Source organism: Amphiura filiformis, chromosome 2 (genome assembly GCF_039555335.1).
Source record: "Amphiura filiformis chromosome 2, Afil_fr2py, whole genome shotgun sequence".
Classification (NCBI taxonomy): Eukaryota; Metazoa; Echinodermata; class Ophiuroidea; order Amphilepidida; family Amphiuridae; genus Amphiura; species Amphiura filiformis.
In genome coordinates, this window is record NC_092629.1 from 66,578,681 (window position 1) to 66,596,998 (window position 18,318).

The 18,318-nt window shown below is 34.9% G+C and overlaps 1 protein-coding gene across 1 annotated transcript in view; it reads left to right on the forward strand.

The window, feature by feature from the left end:
* The window catches only part of LOC140146543 (WD repeat-containing protein 89-like), a 286,375-nt gene that overhangs the window by 207,465 nt on the left and 60,592 nt on the right, over positions 1-18,318 (forward strand). Inside the window, exons 4-5 of the mRNA XM_072168419.1 lie at positions 11,393-11,477; positions 13,940-13,989. Of these exons, the coding sequence (XP_072024520.1) occupies positions 13,950-13,989 (40 nt within the window). The 5' untranslated portion in view covers positions 11,393-11,477; positions 13,940-13,949. The remainder of the gene's footprint in view (positions 1-11,392; positions 11,478-13,939; positions 13,990-18,318) is intronic.

Below are 18,318 nucleotides of genomic sequence, written 5' to 3' on the forward strand. Positions count from 1 at the left end.
ACACTAATTTTGAATTTTCAGTATTTAGATATTTACAAAGACGAAAAAGTGTTGTTTGGATTCACCTTGAAGGAAAATATTTGTCAAAATGTACAAAATTGTGACAAAAAGGCGTAATTTGACAAAATGTCAATTTGCAAAAATACCGGTTTTTCTGGCAACACTGTATTTAGAAGTAACATTTGCCCAAGCTGATTTTTACTAAAATGTAAAGTACCTAGCTTGTACTACCCACACTAGAATGGACAAAATCCTGGCAACACCGGGTTGTTGATTTTCATGATGATATTTTATGTGCTAAAATGACATTTTATGAAAAAGTGAAAATACACCCGACAGATGGGCTCTGCACGTACCCTTAAGAAAATTTTATTGACCTCTAAATATGCTGATCATCAGATGAATAGATGTCCTTTCACAAGAACTTAATGTAATGTACCAGCATTATATGGCTTAGTTGCAGCTTAACACTTGAAATAACATGTTTTTAACTAATTTCACTGCCAATTTGGCCCAAAATGACAGAATCTGGGTTTTGGCCGTTTCCATGGCAACGAGCCGATTTTTGAATTTTTTTTAGTCACACAAGTAGTCAGCACCCTAACATGCATCATTGCACAAAATATCAGAAAAATCTATTTTTTGAGGTATAGAGCCACTTCTAAAAAATTATGTTCAAGAGCTCTTAAATGTCAAGTACTATAGACATGATATACATCATTTTAAAGCTAATTTCAAGCAGAATATTTGGTTGAATATCTCAAAAATGATGATAGGCGACTTCAGGGCTCAGTTGTGCTGGATGGTCACATACGTGTATATGAGGAGACAGTCCTGAAGGTGTTCTTTTTATTTGAGGATATATACTCAATAATTTGCAGTCCTACTTGGACCAATTCTTGAAATTTGTTTATATTTTAAGGATATCCTTCAAATGTATGCAGCCAGTGGCAGCAGAAGCATTAACATTAAGAGGGAACAGGCATATTTTGTGCCAGTTTGACTGAGATATTTGCACCCAAAGTGTGTGAAAAATGTTCAATTTCATCTTTAATATCTTTGCCCCGAATTAAGGTAAATTTTGGTGTTTAATGGGCCAGTGTGCATAAAGCGCACAAACGTTTACAATTTTACCCTATTTTGGCCCAAAACTCTTTGTGTTTTTCGGGCTAATAAGGAAGATGTACAGGGCAATTATTTGTTTCTATTTTTCTTCTATTTAGATTTTAGGGGGGGGATGTTGTTCCGCTGTGTTTCTTTTTTCCATCCTTTCTCTCCTTGTTCAGCGCTTTGATAAATTTTAAAGGCGCTTTATAAATACCTTTATGTATGTATGTATGTATGTATGTCTAACCATGGAAAAATTGAGGGGGAGGTAGATGTGTCACAGCCTCCATTTCCCACTTCCGCGGCTTATGTATGCAGATATCCCAACGTGGTATCAGTGAAAAATATGTTTATATGATATTTTAGACCATTGTTTATTCTATCTGGACATTAGGTGTGCCACATTAAGCATTTACCCCCAAATTGGCATAATTTTGGTTCAAAAATTATTCAAATTGGCTGATTGTTATACAGAATTTCAAGTTCTTGTGCACTAAATCTTGGGCCAAAATCACGTCATACGGCCTCTTGAGTAAACACTGGCTGTAGCTGTATTAAATCGCGCTCCACGGCAGCTTCTTGAGATCCACTTGGTAGATGATAAGTAGCTCATTGACTAAATCCCAATATTGTTTTAATATTTTATTTATATTTGAGTATACATCATCTAAAACATAGAGACCTACTTGCATTTTGTTCCTGAAAGCCCGAAGCTATGTTTTAAGGGCTTTCGTCAAATGGGAAAACACCACTATATGCAGCTATCCAAATATGGTTGCCAGGTAGCAGAGTATGAGACAGTGAAAAAGATGAATAATTTTAATATTAAAGGACCTACTTTGAACAAAATTCCTGAAAATGAGTGAATACAATATGTGACCATCCATCTCAAACCGCTCGTAAAGTCGGCAAATTATATTTCGAGTTACACTCCAAAATGTGCAAAAAGCTTGTATTCATAATGCACCTAATAATTGTCCTACAAGTGTCTCATTTCAGTCTAGTCAAATACAAATCTTTAATCCTATTGTTGAAGAGGATAATAAGCTTATACTAATAGTAAATAGCTTTAGTCTTTGTTTGCTTTGGCTTAATCCTGTTCAAGTGGTGAGTTAACTAACAATTAACAATGAGAGGACATTCCTGAACCTCGTTGACTTGGGGATGATTTGAAGTGACCGCCAATTATGACCATTTGATATTTAATACCAGCAATGTAGAAAAAGAGATATATTATAGCACCAAAATAATGTACCTTTTTACTGAAGTAGCAAAGTTTAACAAGCCACAACCCCGCTTCTGGATATTGTTTGAAGTTCAATGATATATCATTGTAAAGCATATGATATATATTTTCTAAATACGCAAGAAAACAAAATTGACCAGGGGCCGACTTTACGAGCGTTTCGATGTGGATGGTCACATATGTTATTCTTTTTACTGTGCTAAGATAGGTGACAGTTCATGTTTTATGGTAGAATTCAAAATATAAACTACGGTACACATTAAAGGGGTATTTTGTGATCCTAGCATCCTCTATTTTATGACATTTTTCAGTAGATATCCACGAAAAAAACTTATTCCCAAAATTTCAGTTGATTCTGATTGTGCATTTGCGAGTTATGTGTATTACACTGCTCCACAGGCCACTGTTTTTTTGTTCTGATACACCAGAATGTTATTCAAATTTGATGATATCTTTGCTAAATGAATTAATCTGCAAGAAATTTTGTACACATAAACATTATGTAGCCAAAGGATTCCAGTGGTATCAAAATCTCAACTGTTTTTGAGAAAAATAGTTCAATTACTACACATTGCAAAGCATAGTCCAATTCTAGCACACCCTAATATCACTGACTTGTTTATCAAATTCTTCTAAAAAGAATTATGTATTTTGTCCATTCCAATACCAAAACCCATTCAATATTATGACATCTGATGTGAGGACGGTCCTCTATCCACATAATACAAAATATATTTATATCTAAGAAGAATTCTGTATTTTGCCCATTCAATCCCAATACCAAATAAAACTCATTCAACATGAACTCTCTCCAGTCATGTCATGACCATATTTGGAATCAGCATGGAAAATGCATTAAAATGAGTACAAACAAGCCAATAGTTTGATCAGCTCGTAATAGGCGGGCCTTTATAGCATCGCGGATCAACATAAATACATTTTATTTTGAGAATTGTCTTGTGACATACCGCCAGAAGTATCACAGATTATTATTTCAAGCCCTGCACTTTGTCTATTTTATTTAACACGCACATTATAGACATGACAGGTCAACTATATCACTCTTAACGTGGGTCTACTTTTCGGCGTAGTGGTAAAAGCCAAACAATTCCCGCCGATTACGAGCTGATCAAAGTAGTATTGGTTCAGTGCAGAGGATGATTTAAGGAAGCCCCATCATGCACTGCAAACGTGTTATCACTAGAGTTTCAACTGCCACTTTACTTTTCAAATCCCATTGAATTCTGTGCAAAAGATGTTGTTTAAGAATTGTGCGTGTGTCATTAGTACTTGGTCGATTTCAGAACAAAAGTGATGTATGCATAAAGGATAATTCACACCTTCTGTAGGTAACATAAAATATGAAATCGACTAGCATTTTGAATGCGTTTTTATTGTAAATATACCAGTCCAAATTCAAATTTAACCATGCCCGTCAATGCAATGTGCGAGCAGTGGTGTCATGTTCACTCATACAGCTGTGCTAACCGCAAGTCAACACAGTGGCGTGGTGGGAAGTGCTTAAATCATCCTCTGGGTTCAGTGCTTCTTAAGCTAGTTCTTGATATTTTGAGAAAATATCTCTAAACTTGAACTTTTTTTGTTGAAGCATATGGCTAGTACATAGAACATTGAGACATTTGATGTGAGCATGGTCAACAATGCTTCTATCCACATCTGTACAGGCAATACAAAGCACGTTCATTTCTGAGAAGAATTCTGTTTTTTTTCTTTCAAATTCGTATCCCAATAACAAATAAAACCCATTGAACATTAAGACATTTGATGGTCAGTCATGCCTCTAGCCGCATCTCGGGTAATACAAAGCACGTCTTGTATTACACATTAGCGGTACACCTGATACCCGGACATTTTGTCCATCTGATGAAACCGGAGATCGACAGCAATTCAACCCTTGTGACCAGACAGGTTCCCATGTGGCCATTAGCAAAATGACTGCAAATCAGGTGTTGTGGGTGATTTTTTTAAAGGGCAAAACAGGAACAAGCTACTAATGAAAACTTTGCTTGCATTATTGGCATAATTGTTTGAATTGTTGTCCAAAAAAGGTAAAATATTGACTAAGAATTCTAAGAATTACTTTTAATTCAGAGTCATTTATTCATAAATAAAAAGAGGTCAAAAATTATTCTTTTGTATGTTGTGAATGTATAATTATTAAGTTACAACACATTTACTTCATATATTTTATCTTTGTTATTGGTATATATGTGCTATTAAACATAGCCTGATACCCGAAAGCTGTGTATTAAAGACAAAATTGGACATTTTGCACAAAATTGTAATCTCTCTACTTCAGAAGAGAAATTTGCTACATGTAATTTTAATGGGGCTTCAACTTTACCAATATGCTGTTTTCCTGGTTTGTTTGCCAAATTTTTAATTTCAAAAATACAATTTTAATGATTTATCTTTTTCTTTTATGTAATTTAAAATACACAATTTTATTTTTTGTACACTTTCACTGGGATAAACACAGAATTGATAGGGACTCTTGTTTACAAATAACCGACTGTGAATAGGTTAAAATTGCATAATGACAATCAAAGCCAGAACCTAAGATAGCTATTGATCCTTAAACACCTGTCCCATGAAATGTGACCTGAATAAACTATATCCTATAAATACGCTATTCCACTTGAAATTCACACATCGCCTATAGAAGACATGACCTCAATCTCACACACAGGGGGTGTAGATTTCAAAGATTTCCTTTGTGGAAGAGTAAGGGCATGTCTTCATTAAGGGGTGTATGGATTTTAAGTGGAATAGCCCAATGGTGCCTGCCCACTGTAAAAAAGGCTTGTTTGTGTGAAATTTGAGTGAGATAATGGAGATGATGCACTTTAGTTTAGTGTGATACAGAGAATACAGAAAAGGAGGAATTGGAAAGGAGTTGCACCTGTTGTCAGATTTTATGGTGAAGTTTTGATTTGTTAATTGTCTGGCCGACTGCGGCATAATAGGATGACGTCAAGAATTCAAACAAATCATCACTAGGCATGATCACACGGGAGCTTACCTCCGTGTTACCGTAATACGGAGGTAGTGCAAGGTCATGACTTAACACGGATACTTGTCCACACGTTCCTTCCTCGTGGTCTTTAACTCTAAGCACTCTGTGTTAGCTGCACGGCTCGGTCTTTACTTCGTGGTAAATATAGGAATTTCCTGGAAGTTATAGGGCCGTTTGCTATACTGCAAGTACACTGTGGGAGCCGATGTCTCTTAGTTTCAGGGCAATTATGTCCTACACATGTTTTTTAGCTGTTATTTTCTTCTCCACTCAATTTCTTTGTCTTTCAAGACACTTATCAGCTCTTCCGTTTCTTCTTTTGACCAGTTAATGTTTTGTTTTGTTATTTTTATTTTTGTTTGTTTTTGTGGTGCTTCTTTCATCATGTTCATTCTTGGTGAGAAACAGAGATAAATTATTGTGAATTTATGCTAAAGAAATTTAAAATACTGCGAAATTGTAAGTGTTGTATCCATAAGGTCAAGCTTACCCCGGAATCTTGTTCATACGGGCACTAACACGGAACGATCGCTTCGTGTTAGCGCGTTACCACAGAGATTTCTCTGTGGTAAATATTCTGTGTTAAGCTTCGAAGTAGTTAACACGGTACTTGTTCAGACGGGCGCTAACGAGGCGCTAACACGGCTACCTCAGAGGTAGCCGTGTTAGCTTAACACTAACTTACCCCTAAGCCCGTCTGAACACGGCTATTGTAGAATTAAGATTCAAGAACTGATACAGTCCAACCTCCCTTATCCAGACCACTTTTATACGGATCCTCTGATATCTGGACATGTGATCATCAGAGAAAACAGGTTAAATGATTTAAGGGCTTGATTTCATGCACTGTTGCATTTAGAAGGACATATATATACGAGGGGCACGGTTGTTCGATGTGATCATTTATTAGTTTTATAAACAAACATCGTGAACAAACCAATTTTTTAGGCTTAAACAGCTTAAAGCGGTCAATACTAATGTATACAGATGCTTTTGAGTTATTTTCAACTTTAATTTCCCCTTATTTACTACATTATTCACTTTCACAGCATTTTTTAGGCTTTTTCGGATATAAAATGTATCTATTTATGACAAGATTGGTGGCGCTATTTAGACGCTGGAAATTACTCTTTCAGGCTTTTAATAAAAACAATTCGTTTTAGTTTTTGATGAAATATGTTTACACAATTTCTTTGTTGCTTGTTTCACCTATTCCACCTGTTTAAATGGCAGTATTGATTACCTACCCCTTGCAAATTAAGAAATATGATTTCTGATAAATAGCGCCATCTATAGTTTGCATTTTCTTAATAATGAAGCCAATTCTATATACATCAAACAACCGTGGGGGGTATCCAAAAGTTTTTGACATCACCTAGAAGGGAAGGAGCTATATCGATGAAATTTTGTCAGTGTAATCACTGGTCCTTATGTACATTATGGTCCAAAAATGGTCTCATAAGTATGTTTACTTTTTTACAGGTGCCGCTAGATGGGCAGTAGGCGCATAACCTGTAAAATGGTGAAAATTGACGCACGCAGCATGATTTAAATTCCTCCATTTGAAGGGTTAGGCCTACAATGCTCTGAAAATCTATAATGAAATGAAAGCTATCTACAGTGATGATTGCCCATCATATGGCACTGTTGCTTTTTGAAAAAGGAATTTCCAAACTGGCCACATGTCCCTCACAGATGAGCCAAGAAGTGGACGTCCATCACTTTCGGATGATGCGGCCTCAGTGAAGAAACTCAAGAAAGTGGAGGATCTTATCATGAAAAGGTTATGCGCCTACTGCCCATCTAGCGCCACTTGTAAAAAAAAGTAAACATACTTAAGAGACCAATTTTGGACCATAATGTACATAAGGACCAGTGATTACACTGACAAAATTTCATCGATATAGCTCCTTCCCTTCTGGGTGATGTCAAAAACTTTTGGATACCCCCTCGTATATATCTATGTGACATACAGCACTCAAAGACAATCTTTTGTTATTACCCCATTTTGATTAATTATTTTCCTGTCTCAATGTTAATACTTCAGAAGTTCAATGCAAAATTACATAGAATTCACTTTTATCCGGATTTTTCACTAATCTGGGCAATGCTTGGTTCCATCATGGATGGATAAGAGAGGTTGGACTGTTACAGTATAGGCTATCCATTTTTCTCGATTTGAGATAAAGGCAAATAGAACCCTGAAAATATATGCTGTTTGTGATATAGTTTCACAAATGTAGATTGTATTTTTTTAAAAGTAGGACATATGTTTTTGGTCTTAACGCAAAAAGTTTGAAAACAGCATTTATCGGTTCTTGTATCTGAACTTTTTATTTTCATTATCCTTCTGCCTTATCATCTTTATCATCCCTTCAATCAATGAACTGGCCAAGGCACTATTTGATTGATCAATTAATCAGTGAAGCCATCAAACATGCTTGCAAATTGAACAATCAAGCAAACAAGCAAGCAAGGAATATCTTTGTGGAGAAAAAGGAAATACAAATTAAAGAGAAATGCCAGGAGATTTGCCATTGTGGATGAAAGTCATGCATCCTTTAACACTTTTTATTCCAGTGACATTATTATAAAAGAGCAAGGCATACTGCAGGTCTTTCCTTTTGGAGGAACTCCATTCACATCCTTAACTTAGCCCACACCTATCCTACAGAAAGTCTCAGTTTGAAATGGATTTGACCCCATTACCTTCTCCATACCCTCATGCTGAAATTATTGCATAAGGATGGTGCATATATTTTGTCCATCCTCACCCAGAACTATTATTGCTGGTTTCATACTCTCATATCACATGCTGCTGATGAGCAATGTGACACACATATTGCAGACAAACGAACACAATCAAGGCTTGTCATTGGCTGATACATCACATCGCTTGCCCCTGCAGCAAGTGGTATGGAAGAATGGCAGGGGCATAAACCTGCATCTCTCCTACAAAGAGTGTCAATCTGACATGCATTTGACCCTTTTACATTTCTTCCTTCCCTTGGACTGAAAGAATCAACGCCAAAGTGCATGTTTTGTTTTGCCCGCATATAGCTTCCAGTAATATAGTTTAATATCAATGTATTCAATGATATATATCATATTAAAACAACAAAATGAAATACCATTGATTATTAAGATGACAACAGATAGTGCTTTGCTCCCCTTCACCGGACATACAGCATTAAGGAAATTAATGGTTGCAGTAAGGTTAGCAAAATAATAATGGATATCCTATCCAAAGTTACCAACGCATGATTTTGGAGCCCAATTGTACAACTTTGGATGATTTTTACTTGATGCTTGGCCAATTTAGGCTTCAACATGAACATTCCTGAATTTTGAGATATTTTCTCAAAATATCAAGAGCTATCTCAAGAACCACTGAACCAATAACAGGCTTTTTTGTACTCATTACAATGCATTTTTCATGCTGATTCCAAATATGGTCATGCAAATGTACAATTAAAAAATTGCGAATTGTTAAAGAAAATTTTGACACCTGCTTGAAGAGAGCCAAGTTGTGACAATTGTGACATGATCAAGGGGAATGAGTCACATGTCGACCCTGGTCGAAAATGAGTTTTACATATGTTTCTAAAAGGACATTTAGAGCTTTCAGAAACTGAAAACCCCATGTTGATACGACTTTTCGTTACGAAGTTATGTCAATTTATCAATCGCTGAAAACAATATAAAACAAAAGAATTTTAATACTTTCTTTGCCAATATCTCAACATCAATATTAGCGACATCCGACTCATTTCCCTTGATCGTGTCACAATTTCTAAGTTGCGACAATTTACGTCTCATTGAATCCAATGGTAAAGAAAAAGATTAGGCCACTTTTTGACGAATTGGGCTGAAAATATCTGGCAACCTTGCTCTGATGCTTATCTATTAAATGAATGTATTGAGAGTTGCAAGTACTTTTCAAAGGAAACACTATAGGATCTAAAACATGCTCATCTATCAGGACACAGTTCTTTAACACCAATATATTTGTACATACATTGAATGACCTCTGAATGTGTTTGGTACAAAAACTCATTATCCACTGCTTGAGGTCAAATTTTGGGCTATGATTATTCAATGGAGGTCTTTGGACTTTGTCATCAGGGATGAGGCTGTTATAGCTCAAAGGGAAGCAATAACAATGGCATATGAATAATTGACTGGAAACATTGTGTCTGCCTATGGAATATTTATTAGATAAAAAATTGAAATGTTATTGTCATAATATTTGTAATAATTTTTGACTATGTATGAAAGAAATACATAGATGGAAAATTTCAATTTGATTTAATATGAAATGAAATTATATTATATTATTGTTATGATGTTGAGGCATGTATGAAAGAAAGATAAATATTTTGGATAAAAGCAATGGAATGGGATATTCCAGTTAAAATCCACCCCCCATGGAAGATAATGATGTTAATCTTCCAAATGGGGGTATAGATTACAAATGAAGTCACCCATTCAGGTAACTTCATTTGAAATTCATACTCCCTGTGTAGAAGATTAAGGTCATGTCTGGGGTGTATAAATTTCGACTGGAATAGAAAGAAAGTGTGGAGGAGGAAGAAGAGAGATGGGAGAAAGAGAGAAGGGAAGTTACTACAAAACTTCAGGAACTTCATTCACATTGTGGGGACATTCACAAAGTGGGAACATGGTGGAGCCTTACCTCTATGGCAATATTATAATTGCATGGTCATGCTCTGTTATACAGATGAAACTCATGAAGTGAAAGTGGAAATGTCCTCAAAATTAGACAAACATATCCCCATTATCACAGTTTCTTGGTCCCTTTTTTCTGTCACTTTTTTGTGGGATGTGTTGATCGTAAGAGAGAGAAGAGACAGAAATATAGAAAGTAAGACAGCAGCAGAAAGAGAAAATAAGTTGTACCGAATTGAATGAGACAACATCAACAATGCTTTTGAAATTTACAAGATAAAGAAGCTAAAAACAAGCAGTGGATTTTGTGTGGCTCAAAGATTACATTTGTTTAATTTCGTCATAGCAATGCAAAGTGATTTTTTAAAGAAAAACAGGTGTTTTTTAGCTTTTTTTTTAGTGCCGAATGTGGCTTTTGAAATTGACGAGACATGGAAAACAACTGAAAATTGAATTTGCCCAGCTCAAGATTGGCTTGATAGTTTTCACCTCAGTCCTAAGTAGATTTTCATGTCTCAAATCATAGTGTTGTTGGATGGATTTGTGAGCCACATGGATGATGATTTGTGAAGTGCTCGCTCACTTTAATATAGCTTTTGAATTGAATGAGCAAACAATACAATTGAACTCGGTTTGCACTTGCTCTTGTTGAGTAGAGCAAAGCTAAGTGAATTTGTGTGTGTCAAATCTTTAACCATCAGTTTTGTTTTGTGGCAGAATCTGAAGCAATGATTTTTACAGGGGAAAAAGCAAAGGGGAAGGTATTTTCTACTTTCTCCAAACTCTCACATAAACTTAAAATATTGTCCTCAACAAAAAGGCCATAGTTTTACTTAACCCCCCATGTTTTGCTTTTGTTTCATAACCCACAACATGAGTATGCTCCCTGTCATGTACCTCGACCCACCTTTTGGGTATTCTTGGTGTATGATATTTCTGTACTAGGCTTATTCTGTATTTTTTACACAATTTTGCCTCCCTCTCAACACATACCTTAAAATTTTGATAGTTAGCATATGTGTTTACTATTGAAGAGCCCCATCCACTAAGTGTAAAGGGTTTTGAGCAAATCATCGATACACATAGTTATATACGAACAAGTAAATCTGCCAATGTGTGTCTCAACCACATTAGCTCAATCGGTAATGCGGTGGACTTTGGTAAAATCTCATGTTTTCAAAAGAGCTAGAAGCACATATGCTAGTTATCGAGTTTTTACTGTAGTGTATTTTGTAAGTTGTTTACAATGTTGTTTATAAAAATGAATTTGACTAATTTAACCATTTCCTTGCCTTTCTTGTATTTTTCTGCAGGCCATACCAGTGCACTAACAGGAGTCAAATTTGGCAAGAAAAATCCTAACTTACTGTTCACATCAGCAAGGGAAGGGGCTGTCAAGTGAGTACATTATTTTTTTTTTTGTCTGTTTGTTTGTTTGTTTGTTTGTTTGTTTGACCATTAGGTTATTTCATGCAGTTTTTAATGACCAACATACTAATATTCTAGAATGTATAAATTAATCGATAAAAATGTTTTATGTAGTAAAAAAACCCCAAATTAAGTTTGATCTTTCGATCGACCGTCAATGCTTGGCCGATCCTTATTATTTATGAAATTAATTAATTGACTGTCTTTATTTGTGATAGCATGTGGATCTTTACCTGTATTGATATTGACCAATACAAATTTAGCATTAATTATCGAAGCAGCATCAACGGCTGATCCAAAGATCAAACAAATTTGGTTTTGGTGCCTATAGAAAGTTGGTGTTAAGTTTCCCATCACATATTTTTGTAAGTGATGAGGTAACTCCTTCATTATTCATTATTTGACTGTATGCCTATTTCTTTCTTTTTTTTTTCATATGCAACAAATTATGAAAAAAAATTTCATTGTTGCATATGCTGTTGATGTAAGATCATGACAAACAAGGGATTAATGCTTCGATCATTTTTACAGATTGAGAAAGTATTTGAGATTATTAAAATGAAAAGAAATTTACAGTTTTTTTTTGTAATCACCAGGAACACGATGAAGAAATCCTTAATTTTTCATTATTGACTACATACTCTACTCCTACAACTAAGCAACTGCTGAAATCATCAGTAGGGCATGTTTGAAATTTGAGAAATCATATTTTTAATTATTTCCATCTCAATTTTCAGATGTCTTTTTGATGTAAATAACGAAAGTTTGCATTAGAATTAAAAAGTGATGCGGGATGGTGACAGGAAACATAGAATCAACTTTCATTAGCCCTTACATGTATATGGCATTCTCCAAGATTCAATTTTCTCTATCTTTTGCCTTGAAAGTACCTTTAAAACTTTAACCCTTTTCATGTGGGTGTCGACTGCAGGCGACAAGTTTCAAATTTTATAAAAATTCACAAATTTCAGAGTTGTACATTTTCATGACCATATTTGGAATCAGCATGGAAAATGTATTCAAATGGGTACAAACAAGCCAAGTATAGTAGCAGTTCTTAAGATATCCCTTGATATTTTGAGAAAATATCTCAAAACTTAAATTTGTTTAATGTTGAAGCCTATGTTGAAGCATTAAGCCTGCTGAAATAAATAAAGACTACTTGCATACATATGTTAACCATCGTGTCTGAATCCAACAGGTGCACTCGTGAGATAATTCAAGTATCTACTTATATCCTACCATCATCTTGAATGTCAGGTTCTGTCTTCATCACATTTCTTTATGTTTGCCATTTGTTGGGTTCATTAATACATTCTATGCTTATTCCAAAAGTGCAAAATTTAAATTTTAGAAAGTTCTAGTTTAGAAAATCACTGATGAAAGGAAAGTAAATCAAATTTAGAATTAACAAGAGCAAAGAAAAGGGTAATCAAATTAGAATCTCTCAAGAGCACACAATTTAGTACCGTAGTACTGCTCTTAGGAGTTTGGGTTTAGATTTATTTTTTGCTTTTCATTTGCACATACTCTCAAGTCTAATTTAGTTTCCAAGATTTCACCCATTTTCACTTTGCTTTGATTGTATTTTGATGTGACTTTTGGTGAAATTGAAAGTTGAAGTTGGAGATCAATTCTATTTAATTACCAGATAGTTTCTTTTCACTGAGAAATCAGCTTCAAATTTTCAGAAACTAAAGCCTCACTGTTGTACCCAATCATTGTGAACAAATTCCAGATTCCTAAATCTAAATCAAAGCCTTTATATGCAATTAGCAGAACATGGGTAGAGACCAAGCTAAAAGTAGCCTAAAAACTGTTTATAAATTTGGAAATAGCATCCTCTGTAGTCAATATGATACAGACACTAATGGCCGGTTTTTTGATGCATGGCTCATGGTCAGGCTTCCTAAGCAACCAGGCTTAAGCCCAATTAGGCTTATATACCAATATTACAATTTCACACTGTACATTACCTAAAAAGATAATCAATAAAATGGTTCCAATGGTAGGGCTAGCATGTTAGCTTAGGAAGCCTGGCCACTAGCTAAGCTTCGAGAAATTGGACCTTAAGGTTTAATAAAAGTTGTGTGCTTTTTGTCAGTATGCAATAATTACAATATGCTATGTGATACAATCTGATCCAATCTGACCAAAACCAGCTATAATGAAATTGAGACAGGCAAAAAAGAAACCAAAAACACAAAAAAAAAAAAAAAACAAAAACAAGCAATGAAATACATAAGAAAATGAATATACAAAACAAAAAGTTCATAATTTTGTAAAGAAGTATGCCAGGACTTACGGGTTCATCATTAAGCTTAAACTAAATTTATCCAAATTACAAACTTTGGTCTGAGTGGATTAGATCGTGTCACATAGTGTCCTCTTTATTGATTTAATTCAAATGTTTTCTTCTGCATTCCTTCTAGGTGCTATGACATGAGAGTAAGGCGAGGGAAAGCACAGCAAGTATTTACAGGTAAGAGCATCAAAATGTCTTTAATTCAAGGATCTTTCCTCTTCAAAATCGTCAGCTAGGAATTTTAGTTTGTAAAAGTTTGATTGCTCAAGAAGTCTAGCTTTGAATTGCTCACAGATATCTTCACATTCAATGATATTGCTATCAAAGTCTAGAAGAAATCGATGAAGCATTACACTGTGTGAAGCTATTCCATTTAAAACCCACACTGCCCCTGTGGAAGATTTAGCTAAAGTCTTCCACAGAGGGAGTATGACAGTTAGGCAACTTCATCGCTCTAATTGTGGAAGATAGGTAAAGCCATAATACAGGGGAGTATGGGCTTCAAAATGATAAACCCTGACCAATTACATTTGAAAAACATACTCCCCCTGTGGAATATATTTCCAAAATGTTCCACAGGGGTAGTGTGTATTTCAACTGTAATAGCCCAAATGAATGGCTGCTTTTAAAACCAATCTGCTATTAGTGAAATTTAAGGATAATTTCCTACCCAAAATAGTGACAATTTACCAATCCAGCTATGCAGTCTGCAACAGAAATGGGTCACCGGTGTTAACCTGAAATTATAACCACAAATTCAATATGTGAAATAGAATGCAATTGAATTGCTTTATGTCTATGGTCTATCATAATTACATTGTGTGGTAGATACCCATCTAGTAGTTGGGACCTAGTGATAAAAGATGGTTCATTATAGTCCCAATTTGTATTGCTTTAAAGCAGAACCTGGTGATAAAGGATGGTTCAATATAGTCCAATTTGTATTGCTTTAAAGCAGAAGTCCAATTTGTATTGCTTTAAAGCAAATATACAATTTTGCACTCTTAGAGCGTGCTATACATGTTTTTTGGCGCTGTCTACCTGGGGACCTTTAGTGATTCTTCAAAGAACCGTTAAATGTTCTCCAAAGGGGCCTTTAGAGCTCCTGTTGGTTATGAGGTTGTTCCCTGCCGGACAAAAAGGTTCTAAAGTTTCACCTTTTTTTCTAAGAGTCTGGTCAAATGTTAATTTTGTTATTCCTTGCAAACATCATGAAATAATATTAGGTCATTTTAAGCTGAAACAATGAGGTAAAAAGTTGAGAATTTTATACCACTGGAGCAGGGCTATAGCTAGGCAAATTTTAGTGCGGGTAAAATTTATATGAAATGGTAAAAAAATGAAATTTTGATAAGAATTGCTAATTTTTATACTGATTGTTCATTGATTTTGAAACATTTGAGACTGGAGTGCCGGGTATTTGGGCTCAAAATAAACTTGGGTGCCGGGTGGAAATTATGAGTGCCGGGCAGGGCCGCCCGCCACCGCACAACGTAGCTACAACCCTGCACTGGAGACCTAAATGTACATAATGTTTCTGTACAAAAAATATCGTCAAATTTGAATTACGTTCTGGTGTACCAGAACAAAATATATGTTGGCTTTAAAGGTAGAGGTGAGAGCAGTAGAGTACAATTTATGCCTTAGTCCATGTTTTTATTGGGTTGTCTAAAGGGACACCTGATGGGCTGCTTGATTCAAATGTGTGTCAGGCAGAGTGTCAGTCAATGCACTGCAAAAGTGAGAATTTTTGTGTATGTAATTTTTCACACACTGCCAACTTTTACAGTCTCTGTATGCGTCTATTTTTTTAGCATACACTCTTGCTAGACTTTTAGTGAAAATATATGGTGTCATAAATAGTTCAAATACAATTATTGCAACCAAACTTGGGCCAATACTGCATTATGGAAATTATGGTTATAGTATTATAGGTGTTATAAATATGTTTCTGCTGAAGATAATAATGAAAAACTGTGTACTGAAGAAAGCAATAAAAACATAAGAAGACAATAAAAAGCTGTCTACTGAAGATAGCAATAAAAATGTATCTACTGAAAATAGTAAATAAAATGCTGTGTACTGAATATAGCAATAAAATGCTGTCTACTGAAGATAGCAATAAAATGCTGTCTACTGAAGATAGCAATAAAAAGCTGTCTACTGAAGATAGCAATAAAAAGCTGTCTACTGAAGATAGCAATAAAAAGCTGTCTACTGAAGATAACAATAAAAAGCTGTCTACTGAAGATAGCAATGAAATGCTGTCTACTGAAGATAGCAATAAAAATCTGTCTACTGAAGATAGCAATAAAGATGTATCTGGTCAATTCCAGCGAAAGCGGGACAAAATTCTCTCTATGTTAACTTTCCACTTTAAAATGTCATTAATAAAGGAAATCACGTTATTGATGGAGCATATCATGTCACGTCCAATGTGCTCTCTTTGTGCCTATAGGCCTTTACTATCAAGTCATACCAGGGGACAAGTTATGATGGCTTAAATGAATTGGCGTTACCCACGAATTCAAAGATAAAGCACAATATATGTCATTGAATGTCCTTCAATCAAAATGTAATTATTACCGTTAGAAAGACGTTTGCATGATCTCTCATCATATGTAAAAACGATTTAATTCCACCAAAGTTTGTGGACTCTAGAGGCCATTAAGTCAATTTGGCTAATAATTTTGTTACCAGCATATAAAAAATAAAATGATCGTTCTGAAAAATGTTAAGTGAATATGCCATAAATGACTATATCATGAAACGAAGTTTCGTTCTATAATTCTGAGGTCCAAGTGATTATTTTATGCAAATACGTTTTACCCATAAAATTCCATAAAATCAAATTTGACGTTACCCACGTATCAACTGTTACCCACGAGTCCAGCAAATATAATTGCCATAACTTAAATTAACATTTAATGACTTTGGACACTGAATTTAGTTTGACAAGCGCTTAAAATTGTAAATCGTAAAAATAAGTTCACCGCTTTAAAAAAGAATCTACGACGGTTTAAACTTTTGTTACCCACGAATCCCGAATAGATGCTAACCTTGAAAAACAAGGAGACTGTTTATTTTAAGTTTAAATCAGCACATATTCAAGCCATGGGTATGCTATAATTTTTACAGTACTTACAGTTTATGCACCTAAGAAATAAACCCCAAACGGTACTATAGTACTTATAGCTTTACTCACGAATTCGGCGTTACCCACGAATCCAAGGATTTACTCATAAATTATATATTTCTTATGCATCTTAACATTTTGAAAACATGCGAAATAGGTTCCAAAACAGTCCTGTTTAATAGCGTCCTCTTGAAGGTATACTGAAGCTGTATCATGAAGTTTTCATTGATTATCCTAAATTACCATTTTTTGGGTAAATGCAATTGGTTAGAGAAACGGGAATAATTGAAACACAATGGAGGAATAACCGCATGATGGTTTCCAACCTTCTGTAATATTTTCTATTTTGCCGCTTACCAATACATACCTTCAAATATGTGTTACCCACGAACATTTTGGTTACCCACGAATCCCTACTTATATTATCGTTAACAATGTATTGATAGTGTTTTAGTTCATATGAACTGTCAAACACGAGTTAATAGAATATTGCTGCATGAAAATATGGAATGATTTACTAAAATAATTCCGTTTTTTAAAGTTGCAAATCTTTTAAAAACTAGATTGTCTCAGCAGCAGGGGACATTAGGCTGTCATGTGCATCTAGGTGTAGAGGCTTATCCTCTTATTCCCACTTGAGCATTCTCAAGTACACTTAAAGTGTTTTGGTCTCCTGGTCAAGTCAGTTTTAATTTAGGGGTTGTTGTTATGTTGTTATAGCAACAAGCTCAGTTTTTCTGTCCAGTCAGCTGTCACTTTAGTGGTGTGCAGCCATTCAGGTCTCCGTCTTATTTTTTAATTCCTTTGTTATGTCCATAGTTCTCCTAGTGATGCACTTGCAATTGTTCCTTCGATCTTGATGGACCAAAAAATATTTTGGGCTCTTGGTAGTGAAAAAAGATTACCAGTAGCTAGTGTGGTAGTAATCTATAAGTATATGCTTGATAACTATACATTACTGCATCAGTGGATGTTATTATTTCATTAATATTTAAGTGTATAGAAGCGCTAATCAGCATCCACAGAGCAGAACTGGTTTTGTCATTTTCATGTTGGAATTGGCCATCGGCTTCACATTGCTTACAAACAGGCAAGTAGTCAAAACATTTCTCTGTAAATGCTTTGTTCGAGATAATCAACCCTAGTTACAATCAATTAAGTATTTTATATCTGTTAGTGTTAGTCAGTTAAATGTAAGTCGGCAGAACTTATTAAAATTTTGGTGGTGGCTTTATCACTAAATCTTTTTATTTGCCTGTTTGCACTTTATATCACGAGTTGAATACGATAATAGATGAGGCAATAACAATTGTTTATATTATCAATTTTTCTGCCATTATTAGCTCATGCATTACCAGTATGATAAGATG